An 18025-nucleotide genomic window follows, 5' to 3' on the forward strand; every position below is an offset into this window, starting at 1 on the left:
CATTGAATTTAAATGTTCTAAAAAAAAGTAATAGAGCACCGGCAAGTTGGCAAACTGATGCATTATAAGGTCTATAAGTAATAACCCGATTCAATTCCAAGTAATTCTGACATGAACCCGATCATAACCCAATCCCAATCGAGTTAAACCTGAATCCAACTTAACCCAAATAATTATTTGGTCTACTTAAATCCCAATCGAGTTAAACCCTAATCCAACCTAACCCAAATAATTATTCATTCGGTCTACTCAAAAAAGGAGAGATCACAGGACAAGCCAAAAAGAGAATTACAACTTTTGCAAAGAAATACTTTATTTTTTTTGGCACTATTGCTTTTCCACAAACCTCATCTGTTCATCGTACTTATCACTACAGAATATTGTTACGTGTTCTACCTTTACGTTGAAAAGAAAACAAACTAGGTGCCTTACCTCAAATTGCTGCTTTATCCTGCTACCAATGGGAAAAGAATAATCGATCTTTTCAAGTATCCCAAACTGGTTACTCTGCATATAAATAGGAAGACATTTTGCCAAAACACATTGAAGGCTGTTAGAACTTAGAAGTTCAAATCTAACATAAATTTTAGTATCTCCCACCCACTAATCAACTGGGAAACAACATCACACAAATGTCGAAGATGAGCTTCCTAGAATTCCAATATAACCTCTCCAAAAGAAAGTTCTTGCGAAAGCCATCCCATTTGTTCTCCTTTCGGGACAGGCAAAGCTCAGGCTTAAAACTTGCTTTCGAGCCGAATTTAGATGAGATGAAGCAAGTGTTTGATAAGTTTGATTCCAACAGAGATGGGAAGATTTCTCAGCAAGAGTACAAGGCCATGTTGAGAGCTATGGGAAAAGACCACATGATTGGAGATGTGCCAAATATTTTCAAAGTGGTTGATTTGGATGGTGATGGTTTTATTAATTTCAAAGAGTTCATGGATGTCCAAAAGAAAGGTGGTGGGGTTAGAACTTTGGACATACAGGGTGCATTTCGAACGTTTGATTTGAATGGTGATGGGAAAATAAGCCCAGATGAAGTTTTAGCCATGTTAAGGAAGCTTGGGGAGAGATGCACCATAGAGGACTGCAAGAGAATGGTGAGAGCAGTGGACACTGATGGAGATGGTATGGTTAACATGGATGAATTCATGACTATGATGACTCAGAACATGCAGCATGGTTAGAGGGGTCTAGCCGTGTGAGTAGAAGGGGCTTCTTTTGGTTAGATTGGCTAGATTCCATTGTAAAAGATTTGCCCAAAAAAATCAATGTGAAAGTATTTTACTAATGTAGTTTTTATTTTTATTTATTTAATTTCCCTCCAGTGAAACATACGAAACAAATCAGAAATATAATGTTGTTAATTTAGTCACAAAAAGAAAGACACACAAACCATAAAAAGAATATTTAGTGTGCGTTTGGATATCACTTATTTTGCCGAAAATTGAAAACTGAAAAAAAAAAAAAAAATTTCTAGTTACTGTTTATTATTGTTCAGCACTGTTCATTGGCCTAAATACACTGTTCATGTCTCATGAACAGTGCATTAAGCTCTAGTTAAAAAAAAAAAAAAAAAAAAAAAAAAAAAACTTGAAACGCAAAACATCCAAAATGTGGATGTGATCCAAACAAACACTTAGGATCCGTTTGGATACCGCTTATTCTGCTAAAAATTGAAAACTGAAAACAATAAAAAAGTAATAAAAAAGTTACTGTTCATGCGCGGGTTATTGTTCATTAGCCTAAATGCACTGTTCATGTCCCATGAACAATGCAAGAGACACTGGTTCAAAAAAGAAAAAAGAAAAAAAAGCAAACACAAGAGAATAACCTGAATCCAAACGCATTCTTAATTCTCTTTTTAGTGCGGAAGAAAAGATAAAAACAGCAACGTGGAGAAGATAAAGATAACTAAAAAGTAATTAATTGACCAACTTTAATAAAGTAACTTAATTTTTTTTATAATATAACTTTAATAAAATCACTATTTTTGTTACTAGTTAGCGCTTTACTTTTTGCAAATTAGTCCAATTATACTTGGAGATTATTTGTGGCTAAAGTAGAATCTTGTTATTAATGTAGTCACAAAAATTAAGATACACAGGCCATAAGAACACTTATGTGTTTGTTTGGAGGTGAAATAGGGTGGATGAAAAACTTTGGAGAGAAAATGGGAAGAAAAATTTTTTTGGAATGTGTTTGGTTGGGTGGGAGGGAAGGAAAATAAATAGTGGAGCCTAGGTGTTTTCTCTCTAGGCCCACCAAAATGTTTTCTTCCCAAAATGGAAAGAAAACTGAGTGGAAATGTATTTTTTCTTGATCGACAAAAATGCCCATGCCCATATGCATGTGCACACGGGCTTCATCCAGTTGCCTCTTTTTCTTTTTCCTATTCTTTTTTTTTTCTTTTGATTTTCTAGGGCCTAGGTGTGATAGTTGTTTTTTTTTTAAAAAAAAAACTAAACGTGATTTTTTTTTTATAATAAATACGGGTTGCTTAAAACAAAAATTTATTTGTCACTTTTTTTGTTTTAATTGGGTATTATTCTTGAATAAGGGTATATGAGTAAATTTGTTCAAACTCATCTTTTTTTTCGTCCCTCTGCTTTCCACTCCCAACTAAACAAAAAAGATAGAAATTAAAATATTTTCTATCCTCCCACTTTTCCATCCTCCCACCATTTTTTATCCTCCCACTTTTTTACCCCTCTAACCAAACGGTTACTTTATATCAGATGGTTGTGTTTTTACTGTGAAGAGAGGAAAATTGTGACAGTAATTATTAACTGGCCAACTTTAAGAAAGTAACTTAACTTTACTAAGTAACTTTAATAAAATGCTAATTGTGATGATAGAATTGTATGGTCTTCTTCCTCCTCAGGCTCTTTTGAGCCTTGGAAGAAGTAGAAGCGGAGAAAAAATATGGTGTGAAGAAAAAAAAAGAAAAAAAGAAAAAGAAAAAAGAGTGGTCTAACTTTGAGCATGACAAGTTTGTACAATGGGTCCCACACATAATGTGTTATTACCAAAATATCATTTAACTCATAACTCAAAATTTGAAAAATATCAAAAAGTTGTTCTAAATTCTTACCCCTCATTGTCAATATTTTGAGTTATGAGTGATAAGAATTGAGTGAAGAGAATTAAACCAAAAAATACTTGCACTGGTGTGACCCACATATTTTGAGAAACGGGCGATGAAAATTGAGTTTTGAGTGGTTGTGCAGGTTTCTAATGAAAAGAGGTAACATAGGCCCGGTATTATAATATGGCTTAGGCACTTCTTCAACCTAGGCACTTCATCTTTAGTCACTTCATGTGGGCCAGTATTATCATGTGGTTGCTGTTGATAAGTTAATATGTGTAGTCCATGTTACGCACTCTCTTAAACACTCTCTTCCTTTAAAAAATTTCATTTTCCTGCCAATCCTTAAACCGAAAATCTAAATTGTCAAGGTTAGTCAATGCAATCAAACCCACGGGTTTTCACTTGAAAACTCTTTTAGCAATTGTAAGAAGCACATTCTTTGACATGCATTGTAGAACAGAGGATGAAGCAACTGCAGAACAGCAAATAACTCTGGGCATTCAAGAAATATTTCAGAAAAAAAACAACTTGAAGCCAATTCAAAGTCGTTTCTCATAATCTGGAATTTCTTTGGCTATGACCATGGCCACCATCCTACGTACATGGTGTAAGTCAGTTTCTATCCCTGACTGATTGTAGTGGTTTTACCAGGCTTACCACAGGGAAAAGGAAAACTAACACTATAGTTTTTATGAATTCGAATCCCATGCAGCAAATTCCCTGCAAACTTTTTTCTGTATGCATTCTGCATAATACCTTACCAATATCAAGAAAAAATCTTCCTCCTTCGTCACTGAAATGTAAGATAGCTTGATTGTCTGGATCAACTTCCCACATGTTTGGGAGTCTATTCAAAAAAATTTCAAAACTCTGCAAAATAAAATTTGATATTACCAACAATATTTAAAAATTGCTAACTTTAAAATAAAAATATCAAACAAAAAACTTAGGTTCACATCGTTAGTTGGCTTTGGTATATCTTTTCTTGTGACCGGCGGTTCCACATTAAATTTAAATGCATAAAGAGAATTAAGCTTTGGAAAGCGTGAAATATTAGCGAATTGCTTTAGAATCCTACCGTCAACACAAATACAACACCACTAAAATTTAAAAATTATTAAATATATTTTTATTTATATACTAATGGTAAAAATGTGTTTATTTATATAAAAAGCATATGTTATATTAATAAACATATTTTTAATAAATATATGCTTATTGTAAGGACCAGATTTGGGTCTCTAGCCCAAAGGATGTATGAACTTAGGCTCAAAGAGCTCAATACAATGAATTTGTAGAGAGTGGATTGGAAAACCGGGTTTCAGTGAGTTAGACAACAAGTAAAGTGGATCCAGATGACAAGAAAATATAAGTAGACTGGTTTAATCTAAATAAAATCATTATCGGCACAGTCCAAGAAGATCAATTCTTATATATTACTCTCAAATTAGATTACAAGTTTAATTTTTGATTGCTATAGTGTTTTTCACTTAATTTCTCGATCCTTTCTCTTCAGGGTCTTCTTTTTGTTTTATACTCCCTTCCTTATTTTCTCTTTACCCTCCACGTGTAGGGCAGACTGCTAGTATTTGATCATTGTCCCATCAACACCTTCTTGAAATCTCTAGTAGTAGTTGTAAGGCTAAAAATTACTGCTCAAGTATCACCTCCACGTTAATGTGGCCAATTAGTTAGGTGCAGAGCATTCAATGCAGTGGTAGCAGCTTTCTCTTTAAATATTTTAGGACTTCCCTCTATTTTGTGCTTCTGTAATTCTTATCCATATCAATAGAATCTCTTGGAACGCTGCCTTGGACGGTAGACCACCACTTCGGACCTCGGCTTTGCTCAGCCGATGAGAGATTCATCCTCGAACCATCCTCATGGACCTATATGATCAAAACTAACCTCTTCACTTACTAACACGGACTCCTTTGATTATGTTCGCCCCTCCTCGGATTACTTCATGTCCTCGGATTGGGTCTCTGGCCCAATATACACATAGACATATATATCGCTGGGCTTTACATCCCTACACTTATTAATATAATGGTAAACATATGTTTATTAATATGTTTATTTATATGAAAAAATTATTAAATATATTTTTATTTTAGCATGTGTTACTTTTATTAATAAATTATTAAATATATTTTCTATATATTGCCAAGCATATTTTTTCATATAATGATAAACATATACCAATTTAAGAGCAATGAGAGAGTCAAAGAGAGTTTGAGATGAGTTTAGGGTTTTTTTATTTTTATTTTTTATTTTTTTAACTAGGATGTCAAAATAGTGTGTTTTGACAAATTTTATTACTTTTTTTTTAACACTTACTTCAGCCCGGACGCACGCCCAGTCGCATCCTTGGCCGTGCGTATCAGATGCGGGTGCACCAACCCAATCAGCGCACCCATGCTTTCTAGACTATGAGACTTAAGTGGAAAATTAAGTTTAGTAATCTTTGTGGAAATTTAGCAAGGGTAATATTACAATTTTGTTATAACATCAGTAAAAAGAAAAATGAATAAAAATTACAATAGTTGTGTAAGAACTTGCACCCAACAAAAACTTACCGATGGTGGTGGTTCCACATTGAATTGAGTTACATACCTATAGTCAACACAAATACAACATCACTGAAATTAATAAAATAAAATGAATAAAATGAAATTACTAGAAGTAACACATGCTAAATAAAAACTAGGAAGCACGGGTGCGGTGCGGCAACTTGGCAATTTTTGAAAAAGTAGGGTGCAGGTGCAGTAGGATGCATTTATTAATAAATTATTAAATATGTTTTTATTTATATTTTTTATATATTGCTAAGCATAATTTTTCATATAATTTGACAAATATATAATAATTAAATAAGAAATCAACTCAAGTCTCAACATTACAACTTATATAAAAAACTAAAAAATAGGATAATAGAAATAGATTGAGGGAAAAATATAGAGTGAGCTAAAGAGATCAAAGAGCATGTGAGAAAGAGATGGAGTTTTTGTAAATAAGGGAGTGTTCTAATATTAATAATAATACTAATAAATTTGCTAATGTAATTATGGTTCAAAAGAAACTCTTTTTTAGGTGATGGTGTTTTTGTAAATAAGGAAATGTGTAATGGCGTTTATAAATCATACACCTTCCTAGAAGTTTCCTTTTTCCAATTCACCCCTACCCCCACTTGACTCTCTTTTATGTAGCCACTGTATATATTTTAATAAATGTTTTTCTCAATTGTTGTGCTCTCCTCTCACAATTCCTTCTCTCTCTTCTTCTTCTTCGTATTATTCTCAGTTCTTTCACTTCTTTGTATTTTCTCTCTCACAGAGTCACAGTACTTCCTTCTGTAAAACTCTTTTCTCTTCTTATTCAATTTTTTTTTTCTTTTCTCCAGCATCAATTCCATCACTTCTTTTCTTTTCTCTTCTCGTACTGGCCCGTTTCAAACCGAATTGGAAAGCGAAAAAAAAAAAATTGTCACGGATGCGTGTGCAGCCGTGTCCACAGCCGCACGGCACGTCCGTGTCTATTGGACTTGGGTGCGCCAACCCACAGAATTACTACGGTTTGGTAAGTGTGGAATGGTGGCGATTTGTGTTACATTCCTACAGTCAACACAAATACAACACCACTTAAATTAAATATTTTTTTTTTGAAATTATTAGAAGTAACACATGTTGAAATAATAAAAATTAAATACCCTTCTATGATTGCTTTAGCCAAATTGATAGATTCCATAGAATTTCTACAGTTTGGTAAGTGAGGAATGGTGGCGAATTGTGTTACATACCTACAGTCAACACAAATACAACACTACTGAAACTAAAAAAAAAAAAAATGAAATTATTAGAAGTAACACATGTTGAAATAATAAAATTAAATACCCCTCTAATTGCTCTAGCCAAATTGATGGATTCCACATAATTTTTATGGTTTGGTAAGTGTGGAATGGTAGTGAATTGCGTTACATACCTATGGTCAACACAAATACAACACCACTGAATTTTTTTTTTTTTTTTAAAATGAAATTATTAGAAATAACACATGTTGAAATAATAAAAATTAAATACCCCTCTCTTATTGCTTTAGCCAAATTGATGGATTCCCTGTGTGGGTTTACCTTGCCTAGCTAGTGGGTTTTGCGTTGTCGAAAGAGGTCATCGCCTCAAAATCTCAAGGCGCAGATCAACTTCATTATAGTTCTAAAGGCTTGTCAGCAACTAGGTGAGTTCTTAGCTTCATGGACCTACCCATATCTTGGAGTGAAGGGGCTGATCGTTCTTAGCAATGAAAGATGGTGGTTGGGTCTTTGCAAAGCGGAGAGCTTCCATATTATCTCAAGAGCACTTTATCTTGGTTACAAGTAAATTTGTCTTTTAAAAGGTCACAGATTTAGGAGTTTTGTGTTGGATTATTGAATATATGAAGTAAGGTGATTAAGGTAGCTGAACTATGAGTATATTAAGTCTTAATTGCCGTGGACTTAGGGACAAAAGTGTTGTTGGAGAGCTTTCTAAGCTCATTAAAGTTCAACGTCCCCGAATTGTATTTTTGATGGAAACTAAATTTAAAAAGAAAGGCATAGAAGAAGTGAGAGATGAATTAAAAATAGATAATGTAGTGTGTGTAGATAGAACTGGAATGGGTGGAGGTTTGGCTCTGTTATGGGATTCAGAATGGGGTGTGAAATTGAAAACCTTGTCAAAAAGCCATATAGATGTTATTGTGATAGAGAAGGATGGGGTTTCATGGAGATTGACAGGAATCTATGGGCACCCTGAAAAATTGAAGCATATTAAGGCATGGAATTTGATGCACCTACTTCATCAGCAAGTCACATTGCCATGGATATGCATAGGAGACTTTAATGAGATACTTTCAACGGATGAAAAACAAGGAGGGGAACCAAGAAGTGAGTGGCAAATGGCGAATTTTCGAGAGGTGCTGGACGATTGCAGATTAAGGGACATGGGCTTTAAAGGTGCTTGCTTCACATGGTGCAATTGGAGAGATGAACAGGATCGGGTATATGTTAAACTCGACCGTGGGGTAGCTAACCAAGAATGGTATGATCTTTTTAGACTCGACCGTGGGGTAGCTAACCAAGAATGGTATGATCTTTTTCCTCACTTTGAAGTTCATCATTTATGCTTTGCAAATTCCGATCACATGGCCATTGGGGTGCAATTAATAAGGCAATCGCAACTTCAAATTGGGATGTATAAAAAATGATTTTATTTTAAGGAAGCATGGGTGAAAGATGAAGGCTGCAAGGACACAATTGCAAATGCTTGGTCAGTTTCCTTCAATGGAAGTCCTATATTCTAGGTGTGTAGCAAAATAAAAGAATGAAGGAAGCAGTTGTTAGCCTAGAGTAAAAATTTACTGTGTTCCTTAGGCAAAATGATTGAGGAAAAGCAAAATAGGCTGCAAATGCTAGAGCAGAACAACAGGGATTCATCATGGGTTGAATGTGAAGCTCTTAGGCATGAAATTAATATTTTAATTGAGAAAGAAGAAATTTATTGGAAACAAAGATCCCGTATCAGCTGGTTGCGTGAAGATGATTGTAATACAAAATTTTTTCATGCGAAGGCGTCTGTAAGGAGGAAAAAAAAAACTTAATTGTCTCGCTAAAGGAGATGGATGGTACGGTGATAGAGCAACAAAGCGATATAGAAAGGGTGATAATTCAACATTTCTTAACTCTCTTCCAATCTTCAAATCCGAATGCCATTGAAGAAGTGGTAGCCCATATTCCTAAAGTAGTTACGGAAGAGATGAATGATTGGCTTGTGAGAGATTTTCATCCAGAAGAGATTCAATTTGTCTTATTTCAGATTCATCCTTCAAAAGCTCCAAGCCCTGATGGTATGACTGCTTTCTTTTTTCAAAAGTTTTGGCATATAGTGGGTTCTGATGTAACTAATGCTATGCTATCATGTCTAAATTCTGGAATTATACTTCGAAATATAAATAATACCCACATAGTACTAATACCCAAAACCAAAGACCCTGAATTAATCACACAATATCGCCCCATCAGCCTATGTAATGTGCTATACAAAATCATATCTAAACTGATAGTCAACCGGCTGAAGCTCATCCTCCCAAATTTAATTACAGACAACATTTTAGTTTCATATGAAACTTTGCATAGCATGAAAAAGAAAAGGTGGGGCAAGATAGGTCAAGTAGTTACTAAATTGGACATGAGCAAAGCTTATGACCGGGTTGAATGGGGTTATTTACAAAGGGTGATGGAGAAAATGGGGTTTCATGCAAAATGGGTGCAATTAATAATGACATGCATAACAACTGCTCATTTTTCTGTTTTAGTTAATGGCAATTCTACTGGTTATATCTTGCCTTCTTCAGGATTGGGACAAGGTGACCCTCTGGCCCTTTATCTCTTTGTGTTTTGTGCCGAGGGGCTCATTGCTCTGCTCAGAAAGGCAAAAACAGATGGAATTATAAGAGGAGTGGCAGCTAGTAGAGGTGGTCCTTGTATTTCTCATCTCCTATTTGTTGATGACATCTTATTATTTTGTCGTGCCTTAATAGAGGAGTGCCAACAGGTCAATTCCTTACTTAATCTATATGAGGCTGCTTCAGGACAAAAGATTAATACTGATAAAACTTCTCTGTTCTTTAGTAGCAACACTGGATTAGAGACTCAAGAATCAATTAAATAGGCATTGGATGCAGAGATAGTCCCAGAATATGAGAAGTATTTAGGGCTGCCTAGTATAGTGGGGCATAACAAAAAAGCAGCTTTTGCTCCAATCATTGAAAGAGTCTGGAGTAAACTAAAGGGATGGAAGGAAAAGACGATATCTCAAGCTAGAAGAGAAATTTTGATTAAAGCCGTGGCACAAGCTATCCCCACATATGCCATGGGATGCTTTTTGCTACCGAAAGGCTTGCTTAAAGATCTTGAAGGGATGATGAGTAGATTTTGGTGGGGTCAAAAGATACAAGAAAGGAAAGTACACTGGTTGAGTTGGTCTAAACTTTGTATGCCCAAGTCGATGGGAGGAATTGGGTTTCGGGATCTTCATTCTTTCAACCTAGCCATGTTAGCTAAACAAGGATGGAGGCTTTTGAAAAATACACACTTCTTGTTCTATCGAGTCTACAAATCAAAGTACTTTCCCAATACATCTTTCTTAGATGCCCCATCACCAAATTCAAGGAGTTTTGCATGGAAAAGTATAGTGGCAGCCAGATCTGTCTTGGACAACGGATTGAGAGAGCGGGTAGGAACCGGAAATAAAATTTGAATTTGGCAAGACTGATGGCTTTCAACCCTACCATCATTCAAGGTAGTAACCCTGTGCTCCTTAATGTCAACAATGGCCACAGTGGATAACCTTATTGATCCAACTACAAGATCATGGCAAGTATCCATGATTGATCATGTATTCCTCCCACATGAAGCTGAGGTTATTAAATCCGTCCCATTGAGCAATAGAGCAATGCAAGACACCCAAATTTGGGCATACACAAACACAGGTGAATATTCAGTAAAAAATGCATATAAGATGATCCAAACTCAACATCTGAGATCTTCTCATGGCCAATCATCCAATCACTCACATAGCAATAAAATTGGGAAAGCGATTTGGGCAGTTAAGGTATGTAACTAAATCAAAACTTTCATTTGGAGAGCTTGTAGAGATATACTGCCTACTAAAGCTAATCTAACTAGAAGAAAATTTTTGTTTGATGTTGGATGTGGTTGTTGTGAGGATGGGGTGGAGTCAACAGACCATGTCCTACTAAGCTGTACATATTCTGACAAGGTTTGGAAGTCCTCATGCTTGAGGGAGATCATGACTCATTGCACAAATATCTCATTTGTGGATGTGGCTGATCAAATAATGCAAAGAAAAAATGACCCAGAGATTGCAATATTTTTCACAACCAGCTGGATGATTTGGAATAAGTGGAATGAGGCTCGCTTCGGTACTCCACATCCTAATCCCACTTTTCTAGCCATGTTTGTTGCAGCCCATGCTTTAGAATATTTGGAAGCTAATTATGGAGTTTTGTCTTGAGTAATAGTAAGATAGTCTTGTTTTTTTTTTTCTTTGGCATTGCTTGATGTAACTTTACTTATAGTTGTTATTTTTGTAAGGTGAAGAGAAAGCTATGTAGCTAGCTCAGGTTTAGCATGGTTGTTCTATGTTGCTGCCTTGTATAAACTTATTCTTTCTTTAAATAAAATGTTATCATTTACTCTAAAAAAAAAATAAAATAAAAATAAAATACCCCGTTCTAATTGTTCTATCCAAATTGATGGATTCCACAGAATTTCTACGGTTTGGTAAGTGTGGAATGGTGGTGAATTGTGGTACATACCTATAGTCAACACAAATACAATACCACTTAAATTAAAATAAATAAAAAAATTATCAGAAGTAACACATGTTGAAATAATAAAAATGAAATACCCCTCTCTGATTGCTCTAGCCAAATTGATGGATTCCACAGAATTTTTATGGTTTGGTAAATGTGGAATGGTGGTGAATTGTGTTACATACCTACAATCAACACAAATACAACACCATTGGAATTAAAAAATAAATAAATAAATAAATTATCAGAAGTAACACATGTTGAAATAATAAAAATTGAATACCCTTCTCTTATTGCTCTAGCCAAATTGATGGATTCCATAAAATTTCTACAGTTTGGTAACTGTGGAATGGTGGCGAATTGCATTACATACCTACAATCAACACAAATACAACACCACTGAAATTTAAAAAAAAAAAAATTTATTAAAAGTACCACTTAAATAAAAATATAAATACCCCTATTTGATTCCATTAGCCAAATTTGCCACTTTCCTCATGTCTTTGATTGCTTTAGCCAAATTTGTCAGTTTCATCATGGCTGAAGACTACTTGCAACTGTGAAAACAAGGAAAAAAAAATTAATACTAATGACATGAATTTGTTATTTTTATACTTTTTTTTCACTCTCTTCTCTCTCCTCGTCAATGTCTCTTCGAAACCAGGCCTAACCCTGCATCAACTAAGAGAGAGAGAGAGAGAGAGAGAGAGAGAGAGAGGTGAGAGGGAAGAGATAGAGAGATGGAAGAAATAGAAGGAAGATAAATGAGAGAGAATGAGTCAGATATGATTTAACAGAGATAAGCAAGTTTCCTTGCTACAATGGGATAAATACATACAAGTTTAGTGTAGCAAATGCTGTTGTGGCTCACATGCAATAAAAGTTGAGGGATGCGACAATATGGTTCACGACAGCAAAAGTTGAGGGATGTGATGGTGTGGTTACACTGCGGCGGCAAAAGGCAGACCTTTGTTGATAGAGGTCGAAATGTGTGGAGCTTTAGGTCAACAAAAGATTTGATGGGTATTAGTGTCCATTGCTTTTCTTTCCTTTTTTCCTGTAGCTCTTCAGAGTAAAGTACCACTACAAGAAAAAAAGAAAAAAAAAGAAAAGAAAAAACAACAAAACAACAACAACGACAATGAAAAAAGTCATTGCAATAACAACTAATATCGTTGTAATAAGGTGTTATTGCAATGACAAAAAAGTCAATGCAAGTCGTTGTAATAAAGTCCGAGGCAATAGGTTTATGCAACATTAGATTTTTGTTGCAATAAATTACACATATTGCAATGATTTACTTTGAGAATCTCGTTACAATAGGTTGATATTTTTAATTAAAAAATAATTTTTTTTAAATAAATAATTTTTTTACAATAATAATTTTTCCATTAACCTGTTTTGCAATTCAAAAACCATATCTAGGAACTACACTAACAAATCAAAAATACACATAAAAGATGTTTCAATACATATGTCAAAAAACACAAATATATACACAACTTGTTGAGCTTACATTCAAACACATAGTTTTGAAAAGTATGCAAAAATCAATACAACATGAAAGAAAAGTTTCTTCCCTAAAGTGTTATCCAAGCATGCTTCATGACCATTTCATTGACTTACCACCTATTTTGGAAAAAAGAATAAAAAAATAAGTATAAAGTTGAAAAACACCATATATATGTATATATATACAACACAATGTACAAACAAAGAAAAATCAAATTAAAATTTAAAGAAACCAAAAGATTACCTGAAAGTTAGAGAGACAATCCTTAAACTAAGAAAGAGTCTCTCTAAGGAGACTATTAATTAAGAGAGACTGAAATTTGAGTTAGAAAATATATAGTCTGTAGATATGAGAGAGAGAGAGAGATGGAAATTTAAAAGATAAATTTTATAGTTAGTGGATAAATTTGAATTTTGAGATAGGCTTAAGAGAAAGAGGGAAAGTGAGATGAGAAAAAAAAAAAGGAAAAAAGAAAGAAAGAGAGGCGTGAGAGAGAGAGAGAGAGAGAGAGAATTTGAGATTTTTTTTTTTAAAAAAAAAGGGAGATAGAGGTGGGTGAGAGAAAGGGGGAAACTAAGATGAAAAAAAAAATAGCTATAGGCGTAAAAAATTTGAGATGAGAAAAAATAGATATGAGAGAGAGAGAGAGAGAGATGGAGATTTGAAAGATAAATTTTATAGTTAGTGGATAAATTTGAATTTTGAGATAGGCTTAAGAGAAAGAGGGAAAGTGAGATGAGAAAAAAAAGGAAAAGAGAGAGAGAGAGAGAGAGAGAGAGAGAGAGAGGAGAGAAAATAGGGAGATAAATGTGGGTGAGAAAAAGAGGGGAAACTAAGATGAAAAAAAAAAGTAGGAGAGAGAGAGAGAGAGAGAGAGAGAGAGAGAGAATTTGAGATTTTTTTTAAAAAAAGAAGGAGATAGAGGTAGGTGAGAGAAAGGGGGAAACTAAGATTAAAAAAAATAGAGATAGGCGTGAAAAATTTGAGATGAGAAAAAATAGGGAGATAGATGTGGGTGAGAGAAAGAGGAAAACTGAGATGAGAAAAAAAAGGGAGACATGCGTTGGTGAGAGAAAATTTGAGATTAGAAAAAAAAAGGGACAAACATGGGTGAGAGAGGAAATTAGTGAAAAAAATAGCGCCAATTTACCAAATTTTTCCACTACTCAATTATTCACCTCTATTACATCAACAAAATTTGATGTGAAATAAATATTTAACCTATTACAATAATATAGTTTGATGTGAAATAAAAAAATTACCTATTGCAACAACATATCTCATTGTAAAATAAAAGTTACCTATTACGACAACACATTTCAATGTAACATAATAATTATTGCTACAATCTTTAAGTTACCATTACAACAAAAAACAACCTAGAGATGCAATAGTGTGTGTATATATATATATACATATATATTACCTCTATTATTTTTTGTTGTTGCAATAATACTAGTTTTATTATTATTATTTTTTTTTTCTTGTAGTGTACACTGCAACTGGAGCATGCCGGCTAAAAACTCAAAAAGTTAGACAAAATATATATATTTTTTTTTGGTATACAGAGTTAGACAAAAGATTCAAAATCACACAACATGTTACATGGTTTTAAAAACCAGACCAATCAAAGAATCGGAAAAGAGTGTGGTTTCCAGTTTTATGGTCCGGTCGTGGTCGAACCGATGGTTGAACTGGTGATGTCATTAATATTTAATTAATCATTTTTAAATTATTATAATAAATACTTAATAAGTTTAAAACTAATTATGTTTAGTTAAAAAATATATAAAAATAATTTTATGTAATTTTTTACATATTATTAAGAATATTAAAAAATAATAAATTGTAACTAAATATTAATATTATGGGTCTGTTTGGATAAGTTGTTTTAAAAAATACATTTTTAAAAATGAGCGTTTTTAAAATGTGCGTTTTTAAAACACAATTTTTAAAACTATTTATAAGCGTTTGGCAAAACTTATGAGAACATTAAGAAAGAAGTTTTTTATTGTAAATAAGCATTTGATCTATATATGTCTAAAATTATTGTTTGAGCGTAAATTACCAAAATAGGACACAACTCTAACACCAAAGTACACTCATAAAATAATTTTAGTCTGATTATAGTCACCCAACCACTATAGCTGTTCACTACTCAATAATAATATAACTTTCCCAAATCAGGCCTACCATCTATTCCAAACTACAAAGACTAACGGGAGAGGGAGAAAGAAAGAGCTTGCAGCAATGGCGTTCTCTATTTGTGGTGATTGAGCTTGCAGATGGTGCAATTGAGGCTCTGCCAATGCGTTCTCTCTACATGAAAGCCCCATGGATTTAATAAATCTTTCCCAAAAATTAATAGGACTTATGGTTTTTCCTTTAATAAGGATGAATGTGCCAAATTCAAAAAAAGCAGAAAGAAAAGAGGCAATGTGTAATTGTAAAAGGCAGTCAGTTATCCAACAATTAAAACCTAGCTCACCCTACTTTATTACAACACAAATACACAAATATACTCCATTGAATCTACCCTGATATGCACTCTCAAAAAAAAAAAAGTCTCAATGTAATTTATTAAATGCTCTATCGCCAATCATTGATTCTCTCCCATATTAATGAGTAGTATTTTGGAATTTGGATATTTATCTAATGATAACTCTAGCCATGTCTCTTCCTTTACTGGAAAGTGGATTTGGAAGCTTGATACTTTGCCTAAACTCTAAGCCTCCATTTGGAAATGTTTCATGCACAGCATTCCTACTAAGGACATCCTTGAAGGGAGAGGTTTTATGGGGGAAGTTCAATGCAATGATAGTCGAGAATCAATTCTTCATGTACTAAGAGATTGTCCCTATGCCAAATGCTTTTGGAATAAAACCCAAGCTTGTATGTTAATGCATGATTTTTACAGCCTAGATCTTTGTTTGTGGATGAAAAAGAATTTGGGCACTATTCCCTGCCATAATTCTTTGATTCCTTGGAATATTTATTTTTCTTTTGTCATTTGGAACCTTTGGCAAGATAGAAATAATATTTTGTCTAAGAACACTCCTTCAAACAGTGACTTGAGCAGAGATGTTAATTGTGCTGCCGGTGAATATTTGTTTTGTGATTCTCGGTCTGTAATGATCAAAGAGAACGCAGCAGGCTAATGTTAGGTAGAATAAACTTGAGATTGTCTAGTTTAAACTTAAACATAGATGGCTCATCTTTGGGCAATCCGAAGATGACTAATGGAGGGGGCCTTATCCGTGACCATAGTGGTCTTTGGATTAAATTATTTACCCAAAACATTGGGGTGACCACCAATGTTGATGCAGAGCTTTGGGTTACAAGGGATGGGTTGAAATCGTGTATAAATCTGTATCTCTTGGAAGTTGAAATAGATATTGATCCCAAAGTTGTGCTTGGCTAGGTTTCTGAAGCCTACAATAGTAATTTACATCATGTTTTTCTTATAATTTTTTTTTGAGTAAACAATAATACTTATTTGAACACATACGAAAATAGTAATATTAGTGTTTTAAATCGAGTTTATAATACATTATATAACCAGAGTACAATTGCAAAAGAGCCTAACCTTTGTAATTGTAAATTGGAGTTATAAACAGCGGACACTAGACACACACAACTATTGTGAGATAAACATCCCCCTTTTTTTTTTTGAGTAAACAATAATACTTATTAAAACACACACAAAAATAGTAATATTAGTGTTTTAAACCGGGTTTATCATACGTTACATAACCGGGTTTATAAACCGGGCTTTTCTTATAATGGATTGCAAGATTTTGTTGTTTTTGATATTCCGCTGTGGACCTTTTTATGCTTCTTTTCTATGAGAATTTGGGTTTGTTTTATGAGACTTTATTTTCAAGCTTCTGCTTAGTTAAAGAATGTCGGGGTTTACCACCCAAAAAAAAAAAAAAACCTTTAATAAAATGATTTTTATTTTTGTTGAGTTGAGATTTTGCTTTTACACAAATAGGTCCAATATATTTTACAAATAGACCCAATTATATTGGGGATACTTGAACCTAAGTATCTTGTATATTGTTTATGTAAAATCAATGTCTTACACTATATGAGGTCTATGGTCATGTGATTTTCACTAGCTACGATACATAAGATACCTGCAAATGATGTATACTCACTCTGCAGCCTCTATCATCCTGTTTTCTCCCATGTTGATCAATGTGACTTCTTTTCCTCAATAGTCAGCATGTGTACAATTGAGTCTTGCTATGCAAATAAAGTGATCACATGCAATGCACCTATGCACATGATCAATTTTCCTCCATCACGGTTGACCCAAGTGCAATGGAATGATCAATTTCATCATTTCTCAAATTTCATGAGTCAATAACATCAAATTGATAGTACAAGGAATCTGTTTAAAATAAACCCAAACCACAAGGGTCTATGCATTTCTACATTTTTCCCTATTCAAATTAAAAAAATGTGCAACATTGGAAAAAATTCTATAGGAAAACTGTCAATCCAAAATTTATAATACCAGCACACTGAAGAAAAGGCACAAGTCTAACCTTCTATTTAGAGTTACTACTTGACTAGTTTGAGCTCAAAAACTAGTTCCGTTCATGTGAAAATTCATGAGAAAATGAAACTGAAAATCATCTCCCTCACAACAAGTAGCCAAACAAAATAACCGGTGATGTGGTCAGCCACTTCAACAAAAATTAAACTAAGTTTTACAATGGGGATTGCCACATTGAGTTCAAAAACTACTTTAGTTTCACGTGAAAAGAATTAAGGTTGAAAGTTATAACCAAATTGAAAAAAAAAGTACTAAACTGACTCCATTGAGGATGCTTTGAATTTAACAGTGCTAGATTGAAAAGATCTCTTTAGAAACTACTTCGTTTAACAGGTCTGAAGAGGGGGTCACAGCATAATTAATTAACTAAAATGGAGACGATCCCTGTAAGGACTCCACATGAAAGTCCCACTTATAGCTGAACCTAGCTGCACGAGCTACTAAATAGGAATAAAATACTTGTACACTAGTTTCCTACGTCACA

The 18025-nt window shown here is 33.8% G+C and overlaps 1 protein-coding gene and 1 long non-coding RNA gene across 2 annotated transcripts; one reads left to right on the plus strand and one right to left on the minus strand.

The window, feature by feature from the left end:
* The first annotated feature begins 560 nt into the window (after positions 1 to 560).
* LOC115969331 (calmodulin-like protein 1) lies at positions 561 to 1300 on the plus strand. Its single transcript, XM_031088955.1, has one exon. The coding sequence runs from the start codon at positions 633 to 635 to the stop codon at positions 1188 to 1190; it is 558 nt and encodes a 185-aa protein (XP_030944815.1). The 5' UTR covers positions 561 to 632; the 3' UTR covers positions 1191 to 1300.
* A 10261-nt stretch (positions 1301 to 11561) lies between these two features.
* On the minus strand, positions 11562 to 12450 carry LOC115968241. Its single transcript, XR_004086715.1, has 4 exons — positions 12303 to 12450; positions 11923 to 12021; positions 11748 to 11837; positions 11562 to 11649 (listed from the first exon to the last, which is right to left on the minus strand). It is a non-coding gene; the product is annotated as an uncharacterized LOC115968241 (long non-coding RNA).
* Positions 12451 to 18025: the final 5575 nt, after the last annotated feature.

This window comes from Quercus lobata, chromosome 11 (assembly GCF_001633185.2).
Source record: "Quercus lobata isolate SW786 chromosome 11, ValleyOak3.0 Primary Assembly, whole genome shotgun sequence".
In the NCBI taxonomy this organism is placed as follows: Eukaryota; Viridiplantae; Streptophyta; class Magnoliopsida; order Fagales; family Fagaceae; genus Quercus; species Quercus lobata.